The sequence below is a fragment of the Thermobia domestica genome, chromosome 9, assembly GCF_964235325.1.
Source record: "Thermobia domestica chromosome 9, izTheDome1.hap1.1, whole genome shotgun sequence".
Classification (NCBI taxonomy): Eukaryota; Metazoa; Arthropoda; class Insecta; order Zygentoma; family Lepismatidae; genus Thermobia; species Thermobia domestica.
The window spans coordinates 182057922-182083147 of NC_137462.1; the positions used below are offsets into that span (position 1 = coordinate 182057922).

Sequence of the window (25226 nt, forward strand, 5' to 3'; positions counted from 1 at the left end):
AGTTGCTATTGACAATAAACAGGTAAAGAGTCCAACCACTTTTAAAAATATATGTATAAAGTTACGTATCTATAAAACAAAACACTGTGAGAAATCAGGAATAGTTTGTTCAATTAAACGAGTGATACATTCATGAAATACTACATTGACACAGTAGACTCTGTTTCTAATTTACGATTATTTTTTTTCAGCATCGTAGATTACAGTGTCTTACTATGCATACACATATCCGTGCATATTGAGTGTCCCTGTGTATTTTAGATGTGTTTGGCTGTGCCTACTGTATTTCTAAAATACAGCTATATGGTTTGTTGGTATATTTAGCTTAATTTTGTTTGAAAATTTATTACAAGAACTAAAAATGTTTCCTAGTAAAGAGGTTTTTACAGTTTAGCTCTTTACGTACGACCCGTTCAGGAGAGTAATGCTCCCGCAAGTACGTTTTTTTTCGCGCGCTACTCTAGCTAGCTGTTTTAAGTTAGTCACAAAATGTATATCATGGAGTGCAAGGGGAACAAAACGAGCCCTGCGGGGCTTCTAACACGTTCCTACTACTACTATTACTTATCTGCACAAAAGTAAGTAAATAACTTTTTTGAGTATTATTTTCATCTTAATTTAAAAAGTGTTATAAAATGTAAAAAAAAATCCTTGGGCCGGGTTTGAACTCACGCCAAAAACGATATTCATTACTAGCATATAGCACTAACTCACTCGGCCACGAAGACCCACACCAGCACGCGTTTGATTTCTGCTATTTGAATGCAATGTGGCAAGAAATGGATAACGCCAACCAATCAGAACTGTGTTTTTCGTTCCTACTTCCGGGAACATTACTCTCCTGAGCTAGTCCTCTTTACGTTACTAAAACAATTTTGATGACTTTAATACACACTGTAAAGAAAAAATAGCGACACTTGCTCGGATATGGTTTTGCAACATACTTCAATCAATATGATTTTTTACATGAATTACTGATAATATTACAATGCATATTCCTAATGAGCAGTTCATTCTTAATACTTGCGCCAGAGTTTCAGGCTTTTAACATGAATTTAATGAATTTATATGTATATATAAGTAGCTATGTGTGTTCTGAGCAAAATCGTTTATAGGAAGAGTTATACATAAAACTTAAAAAGATCAACAACAATAGCAGAAAACAAGAAATGGAATTTCTTAAGGGTAAGACATATTGTGTGCAAACATTGGGAAGTACCATACACCAAACTAGTATTTTGTATGTGCACCATGGGCTTTCTGCAGTGGAGCGAATCATCGGAGCCCTTTGGTAACAAGGCTATTGCAAAATGCAACCTCGATTTCACGGAATAACATTCGGATTATCTGTTCCTTGAATTCCATTCTATTTGAGATAGTTTTCTATTGAATCTTTTACTCATATTGATAAACAAATTTTCAACTAGATTCATGTCAGGTGAGTTTGTAGGCCACATGAGTCTCTAAATAATCATATTCTTGAACCACGTATTAACGATTTTCGCTCGGTGACATGAAGCATTATCGTCCTGGAAAAGGAAGTAGTCCAAATTTTCTTCAGAAAAGTCTTTAGCTGTTGTAAGAACTTTACTTGCCAGAATTTGAAGATATTCTCGTGCATCAAACGATCCTTCACATATATCCGTCGTTCTGACGTCTTTAACGGTGAACCATGCCCATACCATCACTCAGTAACTGATATTTGCATCTCTTAAACAAAATCCTTGTCAAGTTCCTTGCTTGTTCGTATCCACAACTTCTCACCACCATCGTTTCCCACTATTCTAAACTTCTTTTCAACGAGGAAAACGACATGCTTGCAGTTGTCATAAGTCCAAGTTGCATATCGACTCACAAAACTACATGTTGAAGTCCTCTGTGTTTTGTCAGTTTCGACTTTCTACGCGGTTTCTTCTTTGTAATATCCTCTTCATACAGTCAAGACAATACAGTTGTACGAGTAACTGCAGTTCCAACATCATGTCAAACTACAGAAGCGATTTTTGGGGAAATCACTCCTTAAATCTGCGGTGCTATTGATTTCATTTAGCAATCTGCTGTGGGTGATGCTTTCTTTTTTCTTTCACACTGTTGACGAAGGGACGATTTGTTATGCTGTTTCCATTTGCGAATTACTCTTCCTGCCGTAGAATGATGGATTTTCAGTATTCCATCTATTCCCTTAGAGATTTGCCTTAGCTGCGCAAAGCAAGGATTATGTCTTGTTCACATGGCAACAAGTCACATTTCTTACCCATCTTATTTGTTTACAGTCCACATGTAGCAACAATATCACACATAAACAACGCTGCACAACAATTTTGCCACTTGACACTGTCCAAACAGTGAGAAAACAAAGAACAATCATAAAATGCTATTTATTACACATCACAAATGCAATCCAGAATTCTTACTACAATAATTTACTAGACGCACTCAGTGCCATTTAGCGAAAATATTACTGATACACAAACTATTGGCAAGCGATGTCGTACACCACAGGTGTCACACATAACGCAAATGAACTATCCCTCTCTTCATTTCCTTCCATTCCTCTTCTAACGGGCTGCAACTACGGTTTTCTGTGTAAGACAGCTTGAGAATTGAGGAGTCGCTATTTTTTCTTTACAGAGTGTATATAAAATGTCACCCATATACAGGATGTTACAAAAATTTGTTACAATTTTTTGGAGATGGATTCCTCACATCAAAGTAAGAAAATGGAACTTGTGGACCTGTGGTCGGAATTGCATAGCTTCGTAGTTATAGGGTGCTGAAAACGTCAAATAAATAAATAAATAAATATCCATAATTCCACTATTATAGGACCATTCGTTCGGGTCAAGAAATTACTCAGGAAATAATACGTGAAGTATCCAAATATCAATCTTTTAGAACCTCCGGTTCTTGAGCAATCATTTTTAGAGAGATTATTTGGGAGTACTTGATCATGTTCCACCTATCTCTCTAAGAATTGGTGTGCAAGTGTTAGAACATTCGTAAAACATGAATATTTGGATAGTTTACATACCAGTTCCTCAGTGAGGTCTTGACCCGACTACGATAGATACCATAGTAGTGGAGCTATGAAGTTTCAAAGTTCACTTGTTTCATGTTTTCAGCACCAAGAGAACCGCCTCTAGGAGTTTACGTATGATTATCGAACAACTCCTCACGATAAATAAGCAGGTGGTTGTTGCTTTTATAGATACTGAGAGAGCATTAGATCATGTGAATTCAGTATCATATTCAGGGCACTGATGAATCTGAAAGTGGACTATAGGGTAGAGGTCAGCACGGGCTCGGGCCTAGAAAGCATATATCACTTCGGGCCCGGTCCGGGCTTGGGCGGTGAATTTTTAAATATACAACCATATTTCTCGGGCTTTTCGGGCCTAACTTTGTAAATATACTGTACAACGATATATATAGCACCATTCCTTCTGGAGAACTTTCAAAACACAACTACAAAATTAAACCTCTAATTCTTGTAAACAAAAATACAATTTTGCATTAAGTTTCTGTAATTCGGACTTATTTCGGGCTCATTTGATTATCATCCGAGCTCGGGCCTAAATGCTAAAACATATTTCGGACTCGGCTCGGGCCACACATTGTAAATTCACGGGCGGGGCTGGGCAAGGCTTAAAAATTCCGGCCCGTGCAGACCTCTACTATAGGGACAAGAATAATGTATCAACTATACAAGAACCGAACAGTTCTGATAGGAAGAGAACAGGAAGAAGAAACAAAGGAGTACGGCAAGTATGTGGACTGTCTCCACTACTACTCAACAACTATGTAGAAGCTACGGAAGAATTCTTGGCTAGTAACGAAAATGTCCTTAAAAATAAATGACCAGATTTTTAGTACAATTAAGTATGCGGACAATGCAGCACGCATATTCGCAGATCCCAAGCGTTTTAGATATCCCCTGATCTTATTGGCCGATACATATAGGGCAGCAAGAGTTATCCTCTGATCTTATTGGCCGATACAGGTTGGACAGCAAGTTATGGCATGCATATAGCAGAAAGCAAACGTTAGTTGCTATCGGCCTCGTAGCCGAGCGTGCTAATGAACGACCTAGTAAAGAAAATCACTTTTGGAGTGGGTTCAAACCAGTGTTTCTTTCAGAAATAATGTTCCGGGGGGGCACACTTAGTATTCCGGGGGGCACTGCTGATACTATTCTTTTTAGTATTATATTATAAACGTATTATTTTGGTCTGCTCTGGGAGCACTCTCACAGCTCCAGGGGGGCAGTGCCCCAGAAAACAGGTCTTGAAAGAAACATTGGTTCAAACCCCGCCCAAGGATTTTTTAAAAATTTTTATAACACTTTTTTTCATTAAAATAAGATTGGAAGTAAGTAGGAGGAGGAGGAACGAAGGGGTTTAGAAGCCCCGCAGGGGTTGGTTGGGTTCTCTTCTCGACATCAAATGGGCAAATTAAAGACTTGTCCAGATTTTTCTGTACAGTTCACATGGCCAACTGAAAACAGCTGGCTAAGGTAGCGCACGAATACTGAAACGCTTGGAATCGGCGAAAATGTGTTCTGGTATCTCAATCCATATCTGCTGCAGAGTCTTCCGCAGAGCTCGCAGTTAGTCGGAAGAGGGTCCACAGCCCGAGGCCGTCGTTCCATGACGTCCCAGACGTGTTCGATGGAATTGAGGTCCGGTGAGCGTGATGGTAAGGGAACTGTTGCCAGATCAGAGAAATGTTCATCAAACCAGTCTGCTGCTAACCTAGAACGATGGGCCGGCGCATTATCCTGCTGAAAGATGAGGTCACCATCTGGATGTTGCAGACGAACAAATTACAGGGCATGGTCATCCAGAAGATCGCGGTAGCATTCACCTGCGAGGGACAGTGTCACACGTGTTAGGGGACCCATTTCAGTCCACGTAAACATGCCCCAGGTCAGAATACCACGACCACCGATCTACACAGTTTCCTGCTGACACAATGGATCCATTGCCACGTGCGGTTGGCGGCGTACCCGTACTTGTCCATCGGCATGTGCCAATGTGAAACGTGACTTATCTGTCCAAACTTTTTCCACATTTCCACGGTCCAGTGGCCTGTTTCTTTGCCCATGCTAAACGTTATTTCCTGTCTTGTGCGATGGCTTCTGTACCCTATGGCAAGTAGGTGGTTGTGGATTGAATGGCTGCTAACACTGCGTTGTTGTCCTGCATTGAACCTCTCCGAGATTTGAAGCACTCTCTACCCCTGTCGTCAACACGTCCCTGACCTCAGAAGTTTGCTCGTACGGGTGCGGTTTTACCGGAAGCTAGGTACTCACGATACACCCTTGACACAGTTACCTTTGAAAATCCAAGTGCTGCAGCCACTTCCGAAATCGAGCCACCCAGTCGTCTGGTCCCTATTATTTTTGCACGGTCAAATGCACTCAGGTCCTTCGTCTTGCCCACCACACACTACACTGATGCGCATAGCGAGAGAAGAAGCACACGGTAGCAGTACACACGCGAGGCATTCCATTCACATGTACTCGTGGAGAGACTGCAGGGCGGTTTCTGCAACTGTACTGCTGTCTCTAATTCAGCTGATGATCAGTGGAGTTACTCGTGTTCAGTGATTCATCGACGGAAGTGGTCCGAGAGTCTGGATTCCCCAGAACTTTTAAAAGAAAATTAGCACAATTTCACGGGCAAAGACAAAAATTATTTGCATTTTGGAGACTACTCCGAAAAAAATCTTCGGATCCAAAACAGAAATCTTAGGTGCGCCACTACTTGTGTTTACATTGCGTTACTCATTGCCTGTTTTCGAACGTCTATTTTGGAAAGTGACGTGAAAGAACTGAATTGTTTTATAGGTCTAAGGGGCCCTGAAAAGATTTTTTTGTGGGAGAGGAATCTGATTTTGAAGTTCGCCAATGGATCGAAGACAAATTAAATATCGGGTAAGGCACACACTTTTGACATTTGCTGTGTATTAAACAAGTTCAGCCAAAATTAATAAAGAATTGTTTGAGATCAACTATATCTCAAGAACGATTAAATGGATTAGCTCTGATGGTCACTGAAAATGACATAATCAAATGGATACGGATGTAATAATAAAGAGATTTTGCGAAATTGAAAGCCAGAAAAGTGTCTTTATAATATGAACTTCTCAGTACCAAAGAAAACGAGAAATACAGCTAATTATCATAATCGAATCACTAGAAAATACTGTAAATATACTTTTAATAAAGCATAAGAGCATATCTATTTACAAAATCAAAATTGTGTTAATGTTAGACTTCACTTGTCAAAATAATTTTAGTTGTGTCTTGTGCTTATTTAATACAAAATGCTATTATTAAAATTGGCACTTTGTTCAGTATTCATTCACAGCCAATTAATTATAATTTTTCATTTTTCACAAGAGACTACAGATATTGAAAAAAATTGTAATTCTAATAATTATTTGAAAACATTTTGTCCATTACAACTTTCTACTCTTTTATCATCATTTAGGTGGGAGCGCCTAAATATTGTTTGCTTACACTTAAGAAATGTCTAGAACCGGCCCTGGGGATACAAATATTATACTATCAGTAAAAGTTCATCGAACTCAACTTCATTAAATCCCTCTTAGAAAGTTTTGCATTAATTTACTTATTTATTATTGAAGAAAATATGTTTAATATACCAGAAAAAGTTAAATTGTCCAAGAAGTATAAAATTCAGCGGCATGTCCAACTTACTGTACCAACGAATACGGTGCTTGAAATCCTTCATCATTTGTCTGGTGGCTAACCTGTGTGTCTTTGGTGCCCTATGTCCTGTGTTCGCTTACCAGTGGACAGCGTCGAACGGACTAAGATAATTCAGATCTCATTTTAATGGTAGGACTTGTCCTATATTGTATAGCGTCACTGCTGACAAAGGTCAGAAATAAAAAAAAAAAAAAAAAAGTAGTCAAATTTCCATCAATAAATGTGGAAGTACGAGGTATGAGCTCCAAATACTACCACATATTAAAATCTGAAGATTTCGCAAGTCAGACCAGGTGCCCGAATATTCCTCAAATTTATATATAAATACTGAGTTTCGTGTACACAGCAATTATCTTGAAAAATACTAGTATAGACAGTATATTCATTATGAAGATGTCGAGATGATGTCAGAGCACCTGATCAACACAGAATATCCATATAAATACGCTCGTTCATGTTCATATACTTCACGTAGTGCAGCAATTCCTGTTGGATTCGAAAACGATCTTGGCAGACGTCAAACTAGTCGACGCTCTCTCTGAGTTTTTGCGACTTTTTGAATCTTTTAAACACTGACGATACTTTAAGTGTTGACAATAAGCTATTCTTTACGACATGTTGATAAACCAACATATCAGGCAACTTCATTTATTGAGTACCAAAGGCCATGTCCAGATATAATGGCCCCTTTTATTTGCTATTCTGTCACACGTTTTGCTTCGACCCACCTTGACATGCAGTATCCACACGACCATTGCATACTCTACATAACTACTACAATGATCATTCAGTGATAAGTCAACGTGTCACGCGTTACCAGTGAAACACCGATTGTTTTGAAAGATTCAAATGAAATGTGAAATCAACTCAAGTATTTCATTTCGTTAAAAGTACAGAAATCTGGTAGCCCAGTTCTTCACAAATAGTATATACGAAAAGTGCATAACATACGAAAGCATTTTGAATATCAAATCACTTAAAAAAAAAAAGAAAAAAGAAAAAGAAAGAAAGAAAGAAATAAGGTGTAACAATCCACGAATGAATCTAAATTTCAGAAAAAAATCTTTAATTTCGAGGCAATAAAATATTACAAGATTAAGAGGATGACTTGCCAACCAACTTTACAATCAAGTAAAAGTGTTTTGTAAGCAACGATGCCAACTGTTCATACACAAAAAAATCTTACCGATATAGCAGATTTAAAGGAACAATTTCATTCATATGGATTTATAAATTTGTTTTTCTACATAGATTTTAGTCTCCTCTCTGTTCATTTCGGCCAATAACATAATATTAAAATTAGATAATAAACAAGTTTTTTTTTTTTTTTTTTTTTTTTAAATCCAATAGTATCCTAGCTTGCAATTCACCAATAGATAGTTGTAGTCAATTTTACCAAAATAATTATCACCATTGACTTCATAGTAATCAAAATAACTTTGTTGAGGAAAATAACTTCTCGTCAAAATCTGTTTTGTTTCACAGAAACACTTAATTCTTCAGTAGATCCGACACAATTTACAATTATTATGCTCAAAGAAATTGGCGGTATCTCACCCTCCCTCTTCCTCCTCTTGCAGTCGGCTCAAAAAAGTGCATACCCGCTGATACAATTTAGAATGGGTTGATCAATTACAACGAAATATCCCAAATTGGGGAGAAAACTATGTCCTCTAAGTATAACATAGCACCTTGTATGACAATCTGTACACACATACAGTCTGTTTTAGAGATTTTTACGAAATGAAACTGCGAAAAAAATCTTATCGAAATAATGAGAAATTTAGAAACATGTCGAAATACGCGCTCCTTCCGTATTGCAAACTGAAGCAAACTTTGCAATGGTCTAGCTCGAAAACAGTGGTGTACAGGTAACGTGGTTCGAGATATACAGTACATGAATAGTATTAACTTTAATCTGAATATTCCATGTTTAAGAATCATACGCTGGACGCACGACAATTATAGTAAGAACATTGAGTCAATGCTGAAAAACCTTATCTTCTAAATTATGTTGTGTAAACAAAGCGCAGTGCTGAACTCACGACACTTTTATTCAGTGGAAAAATGGTTGATGTTGAAAACTTCCTGGAAGGAAAATAATGTCTATTTGTAAAATTTACTCAGTTAAGATACTGTGTAACTATTAGACTTTCTGCCCTCTGCTCGAATCAAATATCGTGCGAAGAAATAAAAAAATATAGCATATTTATTTTAAAATACAACGAAGTACATAGACTATGAAGAAAAGTTATCGTTTTTCGTATCCAAAAAAGTTATACATATTTTGCCCGTTAATTAATTCAATTCTCATAGTTTACCAGTTAGGGAATTCGAGCCTGAGAAAGATGCAAAATTACTGTGTTAATAATCATTCGATTCCAAACGAAACCACCACGCTTTGCATAAGGTACAGTACGATAAGGTAAGGTACAGTAGGGGATTATTTTAAAATAGAATTATGCTTTCATTTCAATAAAATAACTTATTTCCCTATTTTAAAGACACTTCTAAGAAAGAAAAAACAAAAAAAGAAGGGGAAAATACAAGTTGGGAGTTATATACTTAGAAACTTTATTATATCATGTACACAACATATCTTACGGAAAGAGAGAGAGAGATTTGAATATCCAGAAGTTACTTTTACTCGCAGACCAGATCTTGGATTCATCAGTATATCCTGGATTCGGAAACATGGACATTTAGATTTTACCGCTCTGAGCACATTGTGAACTTAAAAGCCACTGTTAATCTTTTAAGGTCTGACTTAAGAAAGAAAGATAAACTCACTGAATGTATTCAGAGATTGAATTCCTTTTGGAGCAAAGAGATAAGTAAAATTCGTTTAGTTTATACTACATTATTTATAATTTCTCGAACCGTGTTGGTTAGTGAACGTAGTTCTCAAACTAGTACACTTCAAAAAAAATTTTTTTCGAATTTTCGAGACCTAATTGCTCAGTAGAGACGATTTTTTTTTTTGTATGTTTATAATAATGATATTATTTTAAAGCAATTTATCAGAGATTTCATTTCGTATAAGATTGCTGAATAGGCTGAAAAGAGGCACGCACATTTTAGAACCAACTGTATAGTCACATACAAAAGTAGATTCCTTCTAATACTACGACTACTAGACGAATTGATCAATTTACATACGGCACACATTTTAAAATAAATTACATTCTTTTTAAACTCGAGAACAACATATTAAAATCGTCATCACACACAAAAAAAATTTAGAATGTTTCTAGATAAGGGCAATCTGGCATCATATTTTCGCTATTTAACAGTTAACATTATCAAGACGATATATAGTGCCAAATGAAGGATAAAATGGAATAGATGGCACTAGGGAGTGGAAAATCGTCTTAATTCGAATAAAATAATTTTGCACAATATTGATCCACGCAATTTCACCTCGACTGGCGTCGATTGACAAGTTGGGTACTTATGTTAGTTGCGTGATTAATTCTTTCAGCAGTGACAGTGAAAGTACAAATAATGTGGAACCAAACTCAATCACGGAAAGCCATTTTTGTTGAATTATATTTTTTCTTCTTTTGATCTGATAAAAATAATTAGAAATTTTTTCAATTTTAGACACTTTTTTTTTCTAAATTAGTTATCCGTTTGATATACAATATTGTCGACGAAAAAAAAAAAATGATCATAAACTGAGAAGAGAACTAGTCTCTGAAAGATCACTTGAAACTTAAAGGTCAGGTTTTCAAATAACTTATTAATGAAAGAAAACAACATTTTCAATCCTAAGCCCGAGTAGCATTCGGATATCTTACTATGGCAAAGAATGAAGTCCGAGTCTAGCTTGCCAATTACATATGACTCTCTCCGACACCTTTTGCGGGTCGTGGTCAGTTTTCAGTTGTGTGAAAAACTTATTCGGACTCGTATCTAAAAGAAAAAGATTTTCTTGTCAGGTAACGACGAAACTACTAAGATCTTGTGTTTTGTTGTTTTGCTCACTATCATAGATGAATCTTTTGTGCTAATTGTAAGATCGTTTCATATTTTATTTACTTATTTATTTTTTATTATAATACATAGGAGAATATAATTAGCTGAAGAACAATTAGCGAACAGTGTAGCAGTTTCAACCTACACAAGTTTTGCACCTTTTCCACATTATGCTTTTATTGTATATATTTATCTAGTATATATGAAGTAAAAGAGCATTTCTTTGAAGAATACTGTAGCAATTTCATCCATCAATTCAATGAATGCTATAATCATCTTAAAATAGAATATTTTAAGATTTATTTGTCATATACTTGGCATGCTTTTTTGTTTGTTTATTTATTTATTTTTACTACATAAAACAAGCGCTAAACTGATAGCAAGCTGGAATTTGATACATATTATAAGTCCAGGACCGAGTGTTACTGGGTCCCCCTGATAAGGATTAATTCCACATTATTGGCGCATACCACTTCTATCACCACTTCTGAATAAACAACTTAAATGTGACTAGTGCGTCTACCCGCTTTATCAATTCATAACAATGTGTTAAACAATGTGTTAACAGGAATTAATTGGATGAATATTATGTAAACATTTTATTTGAATTAAGGCAATTTCCCTCTTCAAGTCACTTTCTTGCAGTCTTGACAATGCTAACCACAGTATAGCAAAAATTAGATACCAAATTGCACTTATCTTTAAAAAAAACTCAGACAACGGATAGTGCATTCAATGCTATTTAGCGTGATAACATAAAATTACACACTAAAATCGACTCATCTAATCAGAAGTCATTAGAAAAATAAAAGCTAATAGAAGGAATCAACTTTCAAAATGACTGTATATTTGACACTGTTTTCCTAAGAACTGTCAACACACTAGTATCAACTTCTACATTTTGCATCATATGCTAATAAGTAAAAACAATTTTAATAATTTTGTTTTATTAAAAATGGGCATAATTTAAGTTTAAATAAAGTCACAGCATATATTGTACATTTAAAAGACATAACAATATGAAACTGAGCATCTTCAAACAGAAATCTAAAAGACACAGACAGGAGGTATAACATTACTACAATCTAGTAACAAAACTGGAATAATACATATACACTTGACTTCAAATATACATATATACATGATCTACACATTGTAGAACTTTACATTGAGATGCTGCCCCTAGAACCTAAAATGCTAGTGCTGTTTTTTTTTTACTTCAAAAGGGCAGAAGTGAATTTCTTTAAAAATTACAATTTGTGTCTGTTGAATAATATATTTCTTTTTGCTCCTAACCTGAACGCTATAAGATATTTTTGAATGATAGAATACCTCTTGTATGGTAGAAGTACATTAAGAAGTTAACTTTTCACATGATGTCAATAATATATATTCAATAGATTTGAACGAATATAAATACCTAATACAAGAGCATCTTCTGGTGTCCAGGCAGAAATAAATATTCAACTTGGCTGGTCAAGACAAAAAAGGCACGTTACAATAACAAAAACACCTTTGAGAATGTCATTACTTTTTGGCAAAAAATAAAGCTTCTTCTTTATATATATATATTTATATATTCACATTATATCCACAGGGGAAACTGTTCTACATTTGTACATGTTTGATTTCATCTCACTTCAATAGCTTGCTTCATGTCCTGCAAGAATGTACAAGTCTGCACCGTCTTCTGTTAGTGTGCCTTCTCTTTGGATTTCTTTACATAAATGACTTTCTAGCACAACCACTCTGAAAACCGAAAGTATTATTTTAGTTGATTACACTACAATCACTGTACCTATCTACAGTATTTCATGTACACTTAAAATAATAAATCACCAAGCATAATACGAATTAGCATTATGGCTTTCGGACATGAATGCAAAAATAATTCATGTCACTTAATTTACATTATCACCACAATGATATTTCTCAATAAATTATATAAAAAAATATTTAAAAATTTAATTTATCATGAATTATAAAAGAAAGTATGAATTTTGTAAGTTATACAAAAAGGGAACGAAATCATTGCGTTTCATAATTAAAGTTACATTATCAGGGAGGAAACATCTGATCCTACAGACATTCCTAAAATATATACGGCTGCTATTTGCAATCGGCCAATGTATGGTGTCGGAGTACGCTTTCTGATCAGAGCAGCGGCAGTGAGAAACATAAAGCAAAGGAGATTCACCGGTCCAGAAAAGTGATCGTTAACTAATGTATTTCTTTTTTAATTTCGTATGTAGTTAATTTCCGTAATCCGATTCTCACTAAAACCTTTTATCTACTTGCTTGAGTATTAAATATCAAAAACCATTGAAACAAACTATAGTTGCGTTTTACGGAATCTAGATACATCATGGATAAAACTCTCACTACCAAATAAAAAAGAATGTTGACAAATTTTCTGGAGAATGTCAAAAATGAACTCAAAAAGTGCCTAAATTCTCAATGAAGAAAAAACACCGCATTTGAAAAATAGTTTTAGCTAACTTAAATGGATTGAAAAAGCTATTAAATTGTAATCATACACGAAGAGAACATTGAAAAATGTAAACCTATTGTTGTCCAAATTTTATGTAAAATGTAGCCTATGTAAAACTACATTTTCAAAAAATATGTAAGATGAATATTAAACCTTTTACGATGTACAATCGAACGATCATACGAAAAATGTCCAGAAGTGTTTGGAAATGTCATGCTAGCCTATGTAAAATCCAAGTTAACATTTTAAAACCTCATAAATGTAATTTACACTTTAGTGATACGTAATTACAGCAGGTAGACCTTATTATCTTAGGCTGGACCACTTAAACATAGGAAAATTGTATAGGCCAAAAAGAACTGTTGGCATATAGGCATGAGTTTAACAACTATTAAGAATAGTCCTACAAACATCTAGGCCTACCAAAAGAAGAGTCATATTTAATCTTTCTGTTTTGGTTTCAAGTCCTTTTCCATTTTGCTACAAACACAACGAATTTTTTGAGCTATTTTCTGGAAATCTGGAATGGCCCATTTCCATCTAGTTTGATAGGTACATAAAACACAAATTTGGATGTCACTGTTTGAATGTCATCATAGGGAGGCCAATTGAAATCACTTGGTTCTTTTTTCAAAAATTTAACCTTGCAGGATCCTTCATCTGGGAAAGCAAAAACCCTCCCAATATACCAGTCAAGATCGTAGTACACGGCGTAATACATTTCTAAGCAAGATTCTGCTCTGATTGGATCAATTTCTCCTGGCAAACTTTCACCAGTTGATGATGAAATTAGTTGATCCAAAGCGTATTCTCTACTGTCCCTATCTATGCACAGACTAACCGAATTGCCACAGTAGGAACTTTCCTATTTACTTTCTATATACAAAGTCAATAGCAGGTTATACTCGTCACATGCGCTAAATAAACATAAAGTTGAACTGGGGTAATAAGAGACAGCTATTTCTTATTACCCCTTCAAAATTTCTAAAAGGGGTAATAAGAGACATGCCCTCAATTGACCTGAAATGCAATGTTTCAGCATTTTTCAAAATTTCACATCAATCTTCATAATCTTAGTCACAAAGTTACATAGCAATCATTTCCACATTTGTAACTCACTTTTCACAATAACGTTTTATTTTAAAACAGTCACGAACTTTTATGGTAAATTCAAAGTGAAGGTATTTTTTCAGAGCGTGACAACAATATAAAAACTCATATTAGTCCATAAGTGCAAGTGGGGTAGGAAAGTAAAGGTATTGACGTTGCCATTACTTATTTTTTTTATAATTTTGATTTGATATTTATGACATTTTTTTGGCCGTGTTTCTTATAACCCCTGTCTCTTATTATCCCGGCCTCCCTTACATAAAAGCTAAAAATTACACACTATCATTTATTAATTGCTATGACACTCACACCACTGGAATATATATTACTGGAATATATATTCAACATCATAATAACACTGAATACAAAATTAAAAACATTTGGTATACTTTAAATATATGTTTTTCTTTTTTAATAAATATTACTCAATGTCTATGTTTCAAGTGTAGTTAATACGTGTAATTAATGCTAAATCAATCGTCAACATCAGGGGTGATCAGCTGTGTTTTAAAAATACAAGCACGATTGAGCTGGATTGTGAGCAAGCAAGCTGTCAACCAGAATGATGTCAACATTACCAACCAACTGAGAACAAATTGTGCTATGAGGCGTTTTTAACTTTTGAAACCTTGCACTTACGTCGTCATCGAAGTGACGACATTACTAACTCATCCTTACTTATCGTGATAGTTTAACTGTTCAAAATTAAACCTTTTAAAATTTTGAGGAGATGCTTGAACACCCTTGATACGACACAAGTAAAAACCCAGGCTTCCTGTATCTTCTCGGGTTTTTTCAGTTTCCATCAATTCTTTCAATAACCATTCCCTTGCGTCTATCATCAATATCTACGGGAACACCCACAGCCGTTATCGAAAAAGAAGCCGATGATTTAAATTGAGGATTGTGTGACGGCATCACAAGTGATACCACGTTTATTGGTGATTTTCTTGAGCGGACTTATTGCTTAATGCAAGCAGTTCCTCAATTGTCTCGTAGCGTTGGATTCGCACAAAAACTATGTACTTCCACAAAGGATCAACGTGAACTGAATTAACGTGCTTTAACCCCTCGTTTAAAATTAAAAATGAAGTCACACATTATGTAAAAATTGATGCTTCGTTCACAGAAAAAACTACTGAGACAAATTCAAGGAAAAGAACGGGCATTTCAAGTAGTAAGAACAGTATGATTATAACAGACAAAAATGAGCAGTGAACTTATGGAGATTGTTCGTTACACTTTACTTTATGTTTCAATATCTTAATATTAAAACCTATTGCCAAGGTCTCAACCGCATGAGCTCCTACCGCATGAGCAACCGCATGAGTCGAGCCTTCGTCTCCCCCGTTAAAGGTGCCTACGCTAACCATATAATATAGCCCGAGAGAACTCTCTTATTATTAAGAAATTTTAACAAGTGATTACATTCTTCTCAATTCAACAAATCAAATTACGTTAGTTCATAATGTTAATTCTAATACTTTCAATAATTGAGAAAATACATGATAGAGGGAGTAGCTGAGCCATTTGCCTTGAGCTGGCTGAGGGCACTCGGCCAATACAAAACGATATATGTCGATTCCTGTCCTATATTAATGTAAAATGTTGTTCCTTTGTTCTACTCATCGAAAAATTTTACTTCTACACGAAATGTACAATTTTAATCAGTAAATCTTATGAAACTACGATAAACGTTAAACGGCGATTTAAGACCACTTGCTAATTGTGTACAATCCATATTTTTTTTAATATTTAAAATTAAATGAATAATACAATTATTTCCCTGTTTCACCAGAATCTTAAAAAGATTTATTTAGTAATTGAAGCGTTTGGAGGATAAAGGTGTCATGTTACATTTTTTGAAACGTTGCATTCTGGTGGTTCATGTACGTGTTATATGTTAATCATGCTACGTAATACATTATTTAATGAGTCCTCGTCTGGGTGCAGATATTTAGAAACGATGAAGGCGGTATGTTAACGGACAAAGTTGTGAAAGTAAATTTTCCCGTCATATTTAATTTGTTACATAACACCTTTATCCTCCAAACGCTTCAATTATTTGCAATTTATGACAAAATAAATAAATAAACTAGTAAATTTCCTTATATCGAAAAAAAAATCGTTCTTCACTGATATTTAGCAAATCTTGATTATACACGTAAATACGTACTGCACTTACTTCTTGTAACAGTTTTTTTAAGTTCTAGCCGAAATTTGATGGCCAACAACTCGGAAACTAAAGGTCTCCACTTAACCACATTTGAAATGGTAATAGATCTTAACAAGCTTAATATGCGTGTGAAACACTATGATGTACAGGCATTTGATTCTTCAATTATTAGCTACCAAACTTGGGATTTGGACTTAAGTAAGGATTTCCTGGGAATACATACCATTTCAAGAAAGTGTGCACTTTATCAATTTATTATACAGATTAACGGCTGAGAAAACTTGAGTTCGAACTTACCTATCAGATCCCAGTAACCTGTAGGTTCGACTCTTATCTACTATTTCTTGTGTTATTTCACCATTTCTTAAACTTCTACCTTGAACACCATGTTTATGGAAAGCCAGAATACTATCTGGCAAACAGACTGAAAATAAAATACCATTATTACTTTTACGAATGGACTATGTATATCATCTACAGATAAATATAACATGACAATAAAACATTCAGATACCTGGCCATTACCCACCTTAAAAGACCATATTCTGATAACCGTAAGTAGGACGTGCTAATACTTTAGCTCTAAATGAAGATCTCAATTGGCCAAAGAAAATCCGCATTTATTTTAAATTTATTTTATTTATTTTCAGATGTTCAAATTAAGATGGTACAAAAAATAACTTGATTTCCCTAATTTTTTGTAAAGTGGTCAAGAGACGTTTCGGAATTGGGCAACTCATTTTACGAAAATTAAAAGCAATGAAATTTAAAATACTTGAGACAAATCAACACAATACTTACCTATAGATTCAATTTGAAAGTCAAAATTAAATTCTGGTAACAGTTTCCTACTAGATTTTAACCTTCCCTGAAGAGTAACTATTTTAACAACATCTGGAAAGAAAGAAAAGGAGACTTGGAGTAAAAACATTATTAGTTTGCTTTTTAACATGATACTGAAAACTGCACGAAAATTTTTAGCTAAAGTATTTCAATTCTCAATTTCATTAAGTGAAGGCGTAAATGACAACACTAAGATTTGATACAACATTAAAATTTGGTAACATACATTTTGAAATGCGTATTTATTTTACAGAGGTTGTTCAGCCTACGTTTGGCCGATTTTGTTCCTCCCCCCTCCCCGAGCAGAATGGACTAACCCGACCTGGCTCGTGGCGTCCTGCAGTGTTGTGCAGTGTCTTCCTGGGAACAGAGTTGTTTTTCCGCGCGGACGACAATAATGAACAAAACAGGACCATTGTTGTGAGTGTTGTGTTAAATTTGTTTTCAAGTGTGTGGGTTTCCGCTCTGTAACGAAAATACCGCCCAAACTAAGCCGGTTTTGGGAAGGCTATGTTGCGGCTCTTTATGACGCCCACTTTAGTGTTTCTGTCATTAGAAAACAGTGCAAGAAGAATGGTTGCAACATCAGTTTAAGTGAAATAAAAAATGATATTAAAAAATTAAAATGATGATAAAAAATGATATTAAAATGATATTAAAAAATTAAAATGATGATAAAAAATGATATTAAAATGATACTAAGCTCCACCATTTGGATCACCAATGAAGTTGCCTAGGAAGCGGCCTAGAGTAAATGCACCAAGGCCACCTCCACCATGCAGAGGAAACTTCGCAAAATGACAATGCAAGAAAATCCGCCAACACAAAGGTGTATGGCTAATTGTCTTGACGTGTCTTTGGGGATTGTGAGCCGGACGTTACACCATCAACTCAAGCTGACAAAAGTCATGAATGCTCGCGGCCATCTTCTCACGGATGCCCACCAAACGAAAAGAAAGTGTAACGTCCGGAAGCTGTACGAACGGCATCTGGCAAAACAAAGGTGGATATACGTCGTAACGCTCGATGAAGCATGGATTTACCTTTCCGACTGCGGCAAACCGATAGCCATCAGTTCCGAGAGAAAGGCGCCAAGAACTTCAGAAGGTGGGTCCGTGTCTGTAAAGAATCCTTCCCAAAAGGGTTCATGGTCGTTACTGGCTACTGTTACCGAGGTAAACTGAAGATTCGTAGGGTGGCGAAGAACTGCAAAATAAATTCGCAGTATTTTCAGGAGCAGATCATGCGGCCGATTTACGAGCACGAGATTCCAACAATGTACGGAAATGACGCCAATCTGGTACGCATTCACATGGACAAGGCCTCATCACATACCTCACGATCGTTCCTCGCATTCTACAGGGAGATGGAGGAGGTAAGTGGTATACGAGTGATACCTTTCAATGAGTACCTGTTAAATCTCCAGATGCAAGTCCCATGGATTATTGTGGATTTGGATTGCTGAAGCGGGCTTTGGAAAAACGGCGTGTGACAACTGTAGAAAGACTTTGGAAAGCTGTGCAAAGGGAATGGGACAAGATTCCCCTCCCAGTTCTTCAGAGAAGCCTATTACAGTGGAAATTACGCTGTCGGGCTATTGTTAGGAACTAAGGGAAATACATCGAGCACTTACGGACCTGGCGCCATGGATTCTTCTAAATTTTTATGTAAGTCGAAATTGGCCAAATGTAGACTGAACAACCTCTGTACATATACTATCTTGTTCATGTTCAACACGCAAGGAAACCATTACGCAACCTGGAAAAAATCTTATAATGGAACCTACAGTTCTGGAGAAGTATGGCCTGTCAATCAGATACTGATGGGACGGAGCCTTTGGTCGCTGTTGTGTATATTTTCTTTATTTTCTTAATATAATTTCATTAAGCTAACTAAAGATGCATACTTAGTGGGTAATGGCAAGGGCAGTTGGTAAATTAAGTATCTCGGCATTCGCCTGGTGGGACTGAGGGCGGAAATTGACCCATTTTCTGTTTAGCTCATCTTTTCTGTTTTCGTTATAGTTTATTTAGCTTCTGCATTCGCAGCAATAGCGAGCAAAGGCTCCGTTCCATCACTATCTGCATGGCAGGCCATACTTCGCTAGAATTGTAGGGCCCATTATTTCTGATTCTGAACACCTGCGAAACGAGTGCTTCCACACGTTCTTTTCTATTCACAATACCTACTCCTCCACCAAATTTAGTGCAATTATCTGTGAGTGACATCACGCCCTTCCCTAGTGAGTTCGCCTCACTTAATCACTTTGTGAGTTAAAATGGCAGAAACAAGTTCCTGGACGCTGGTACGTCTAACTAAGGACTTGATCTGACGACACCCGATAACTCGTTGTAGGGTACTATCAAGATGTAGGTTGTCAAGTGTCGCTACAGAGCCAACGATGAACTTCCAACGAGCAGTACGCGAAGCCTTCTGTAAGATCTGCAGTCTTGGAAAAATGTCACAAAGAACCTGGAGACGCATTTAATTGTGCATCCAACATGATAGAGAATTTGGAGCCTTGGGCAACTAACTGTAAATGCATTACTAAACTATTCTACTAGATAACTATGAACGTATAGGAGTATACGGATTTCCCGGATATACTGTAGAATAAAAAACTCTCACCGTTAGCATAGAATATCTTCTACTAGTGATGACCATGAATTCCACCGTAGCAAATCACTTAAAATGGGAAGTAAAGTTCTATTTGGTTTGGTTTAAGACTTGCTCTCCTACGCCTCCCCCCCCCCCCCTTCCGCCTTGTTTCCTTATTGTGTTTCTTTCTCAGATTGTAAAACCGTGCTCCTACGTTATACATTAGCCAGCTGGAAATGACTACTTTAAGAGCACACTTGTAGTTCATCACCCGGAAATTCCGACAGAAACATTTTGGTCTCCGTTATAATGGCATTTAAGATACATGACTGGAATAAACGCGCTGAACACGATTTTACATCATCTACATTTAATGTTCTGAATACATTAAATTAATTTCATCTTATCAACCATAAAAATGGCTATCAGAATTAGCAATGACACCTTGCAATACAAACAGGTAAATTGTGAATACAAACAGGTGTACTTGCAATACAAACCAGGCCCATGGTATATAATTAACGATATTGTTACAATAAAGTGCGTAAAAATATAGGGTTTTCCTCTAAAACAACCAAGTTCTTTCTAATACTTATTATCTAAAAATAACTTAGGCACTTACTGTCATAACATACTAAAACAGAGTCTTTCTCCAGTTGACTCACGTGAACAACATTTATGTTTTCACGCCGAGGAAGAACAGTCGCTGCAAAAACACAGAAAAGAAAAAAAAACATTACATTCAATAATAATAACACTAATTATATATGGTTTCTCGATATGACCAGACTATTCCTATGAAAATCTAATTTCACGCTTGGTGATTTCAAATATACATGTACTCTAAAATTTCAAATAAATAACCATTGTAAGTCTTCTGTTTCTAAGTTTAATCGATTCTATTAACTTACAGGTAGACCAGTGAGCACTCGACAAGCAAGTTTTAAGCTATCGCACTTTCCGAAGACTATGTTTTAGATTTCTACTTTCCTACAAAGAAAATGACTTATTATTATTATTATTATTATTATTATAAAAAATTCTTTTCGATATTATAATAAGGGACGATCAACTGAAACCCGTTCTTTCAATGTATTATTGTTATAGTGTGTAGGAGGATATTGTTTGTTTAATAGTGTGTAACGGCTAATGTCCCTGTGTGTTGGGTATAAGAATGTTGTTACGTGTTTCCGTCTTGCAGGTATACCGAGTGAAAGATGGTGTTCAAGATTCCCAATCCGTCCAAACAGGACCAGCGTGCCGTCATCCAGTTTCTAAGTGCAGAGGGTTGTCAACTAGAAACGTGTATGGTAATGCATGCGTCTCCAAAACAACAGTGGTGGACTGGGCCAGAATGTTTCGGAAGGAGCGTGAACAAACCACTGATTATCCCCGTCCTGATCAAGCCCATGTAATTGCCACAGAAGACATACGTGAAAAGGTGAATGCGGCTATAGCTGTGAATAGACGCATTAGTATTCAATCCATAGCGTGTTATGGAGTTAAACATGAGTTATGGTACTGTTCAGAAAATTGTGAAAGATCTGGGGTATCATAAAGTGTGCGCGCAGTGGATCCCCAGGGTGATGACGGAAGACCAAAAGTTGGAGTGTTTGGGTTGCACCATTGAACATTTGTCATGTTACCATTTGGAAGATAACGACTTCTAGCTGCGCATTATTGCTGAGGATGAAACTTGGTACCTTCATTTTGAACCGAGTTCAAAGTCTTTCAGTATGTAGTGGAAACACCCCTCATCTCAACGTCCCAAAAAGTTCAAGACGCAACCGTCTGCGGGGAAGGTTATGGTGTCTGTGTTCTTTGATTGCCATGGACCATTATTGCTCGACTTCAAGGAACCAGGACAGTCCATCAACGCCTCATGCTGTCAGACCTTGACACAGTTACGGATAGCCATCAAAAACAAAAGGCCTGGTTTATTGACCGCTGGAGTCGTTGTGTTGCATGACAACGCGCGTCCACACGTTGCAAACCAAGTGCAGGATTTGTTTCAACGATTCAAGCGGGAAATGTTACGACACCTGCCCTACAGCCCTGATTTTTACATCTTTGGGCCTCTAAAGAAGGCATTGAAAGGTCAGAGTTTTCAGTCTGACGCTGAGGTTCAGGATGCTGTGCGTGATTGGTTTGATAGTCAACCGTCCAAATTTTACATGGACGGCACGTAAGTTAGTGACACAGTGGGACAAGTATCTCAACGCTCATGGTGACGACTTCTGAACAATATTTTTACTGCACGCTAACCATAGACGCCTCTAGATAGTGTACAAGTTTCCGCTCGAAATAAAATTTATTTTATGAATTATGGCCACTGAACGGGTTTCAGTTGATTGTCCCTTATAAAATCTAACTTTGAAAATAACAGGTCATTACGAAATAAAAGTATACATCACTTTGAAAGCAAAATAAATGTTTCTCTCTATATAACTAATCTACAAATAAAAGCTGGCACTTATCCACACAATCTTTAGGAGTATTTTTGTAGAATCAGTATACCATAGGACGTGCTGCGACCACAGCAGCCATTTTTCCGAAGTTCGTAAAAGATTGCAGATTTTCTGTTTCGCCACTCGTCAGCTAGTTATGCCAGTTAGAAGCATTGGCTGTTCTGACCTGGCATTAAAATTCATTCTACAAGCGTTCGATAGGATTCTCATAAAGGACGTGTAACGAATTTACTTACTGGTTTGTTAGATAATAAAATTGACCGATTTTAAATTACCTTGTTAAATCTTTTATTATCTTTAGATGCTTCTTAAAAAGTTTCACTCACCTACAACATAACAGCGAGACTATCACATTACATTATATCGTGTTTGTTTGTTTCTATGACAACCTTCTTTTTGTCGTTCTTAGTTACCTATTCACATTCAATTATATATATTCGAAAAACATATATTATTCTTATATTTTCTTCTTTTTCTTCCTCTATAAAATGAACTGGCTTGTACCTATTTATAAACCAATTATTGCTCGAATACAAGTATACAATACAAGTTATACAATACAAGTATACAACATACCGTTGTAGACGTTAGTATTTACACACTAAAGAGTTTGAGAAAAACTGGGTTTTAAAGAAAATTAATCCAACTACTTGAAACTAGCTGAGTTTTTCGGGTTATCGAAACAAATTGAACTATTATTAGTTAAGTTGAATTCCACCGCTCGCTCTTGACCATTTTCAATTCATGTAGTGGAAATGATCGTTAAGTCTTTAAAAAATACCATATTGTATCAAAATAGAATAATATTTGCGAATATTATCGAGGAAAACTGTTTTCTTAACATATTATTTAAACATAGAAATGCCAAAGTCAGGAGGAGCTTATCCCATTTTAGTTGCTAATCCTTGACCGATTTTAACTGCAACCAATGGAGATAACGGGAATGCTATAAAGACATTATACGCTGATATTAATATTAACAGTTTTATCAAAATCGATTAATTTTTACGTAGATTAAACTTGAAACTTATTTCCTATGTATATGGGGTGAGCTTTACTTCTTTATTCTTGATGGATTGCAATTACAAATAATAGGATTATTTCAGAAGGTTGGAGGAAGGCACATACCAAGATTCATTATAAGATAAATTTTACGGAATGATAGATGATGATGATGATTTTGGAAGGAAAATTCTATTATTACGTACCAGAGCCATCCATGTCTTCTAAATCGTCACTATGAAACCAACTTGCTCCGGAATTCAAATTAATTCGATCCAATTTTAACCTGTTTTGCTCATAGCCTTGTTTTACACTAACACAAACCATTGGGTACTCTAATTCTGGTGTGATGATCATTTCAAATACTGACAGTGGTGAAGGAAGCATGCATTCGAAATGCTGTTGAAGAATAAAAAATTAAATATTCAATTACTACAATAATTTAATTATACACAATTAACTTTAAAAAGGCAATTGAATGTAAGTAAACGAAATGACTTTATAACTTATGTACAGATTGTGCAAGAAACTATTTCTTTCATTAAAATTAAATATTATTCTGATAGCCAGCGTTACTAGTACTCCAATTTCGAAAGTTATTCTGAAAGGCACAGTGGCTCAGAGGTAGAGCGCTCACTTCTGGTGCGAGGGGTCTCTTGTTTGATCCCAGGCCATTAGTTTGTGATGAACAATATCGTATTCGTGGGTTTTCTCGAGGTTCTTCCCTTTTCCCCACATTCTCATTCCACCAATTGTTCATAACCATTTACTTTCATTAATCCGCCTCCTTAATCGCAGGACTTAAAACTTAATTTTTAATTTTAGATTTAATTATTTAGAAAATATTCAAAAAGTAACTAACCAAATGCAGTGAAATTTCCTTCGGCGACCAATTCTTCCTTTCGTCTATGAAGCAAACACTGACAGCAAAAGCATTCTACAATCGAATTATCACATGATTGGACTTCCCCTGCCCGCTTGTCACCCAGGGGCGGATCCAGGACCGATTTCAGGAAGGGGGAGCGGTGGGTTGTGATACTGCTACTTTTAAGGGCTCCAAACTTTGGGATGGGTTTTATTTATATATATAAAATAACAATGTGTCCTCTTCTGGGGAGGGGGCAATCGCCCCGATCGCTCCCCCTAGATCCGCCCCTGTTCTCACCTGAAGTGTTTTGTTGTATGGAATAAGTAATTTACATAGAAACACAACTAAAATGAAATGAAATTCCTAATTTTACTCCCACAATTATACCCTTCAGGCTAAAGAAGGCAGATGGTTAATAAAAAGATTGGTGGAATGGTAATGTGGAAAAATTGATAGAACCCACGGACATGATCATGTTCACCATAAACTCATGGTCTAGGATCGAACCAGGGACCTGCACTAGAGGTGAGCACTCTACCACTGAGCTACCGTGTCCTCTTGCACAAATAAACATACATACAAACATATATACAAAGTAGTAAAAGCGTGAGACTTTTTAAAAATATATATATATATACTGCCTATGATGCATCGATAGGATTATAGTGACGTACTGAAAATTGTACTTAATGGAGCCCAACTTGAAAGTGAGAGCTCTACTACTTCCATACAGAACAGAGCTTTCCTAGAATTTAATATTTAGTTTAAACGAAACTATGGCTTGCTTCACTTTTTACGTAGTTGAAATTTTCAGGTCGCCTATCCCTGTATTCTACTAGATTATCATCAGTGTATTCGGCTATATGATATTATGATGATCTATTTTTTTGTTTCAATGCTCCATGATCAGTACTTTCAGAACTATCTAAGATGGACGAAGCTGATGACTTCATGTT

The 25226-nt window shown here is 36.0% G+C and overlaps 1 protein-coding gene across 16 annotated transcripts in view; it reads right to left on the reverse strand.

Moving 5' to 3' along the window:
- Window positions 1–7781: 7781 nt before the first annotated feature.
- The window catches only part of hppy (MAP4K3-like protein hppy), a 133388-nt gene continuing 115943 nt past the window's right edge, over window positions 7782–25226 (reverse strand). For all 16 annotated transcript variants that reach the window (XM_081725596.1, XM_081725597.1, XM_081725594.1 and 13 more), the window contains 5 exons: window positions 23609–23801; window positions 20555–20638; window positions 17293–17385; window positions 16789–16915; window positions 7782–12463 (listed from right to left, as the gene is read on the reverse strand). In XM_081725596.1, coding sequence (XP_081581722.1) covers window positions 12355–12463; window positions 16789–16915; window positions 17293–17385; window positions 20555–20638; window positions 23609–23801 — 606 coding nt within the window. In that variant the 3' untranslated portion in view covers window positions 7782–12354. The remainder of the gene's footprint in view (window positions 12464–16788; window positions 16916–17292; window positions 17386–20554; window positions 20639–23608; window positions 23802–25226) is intronic.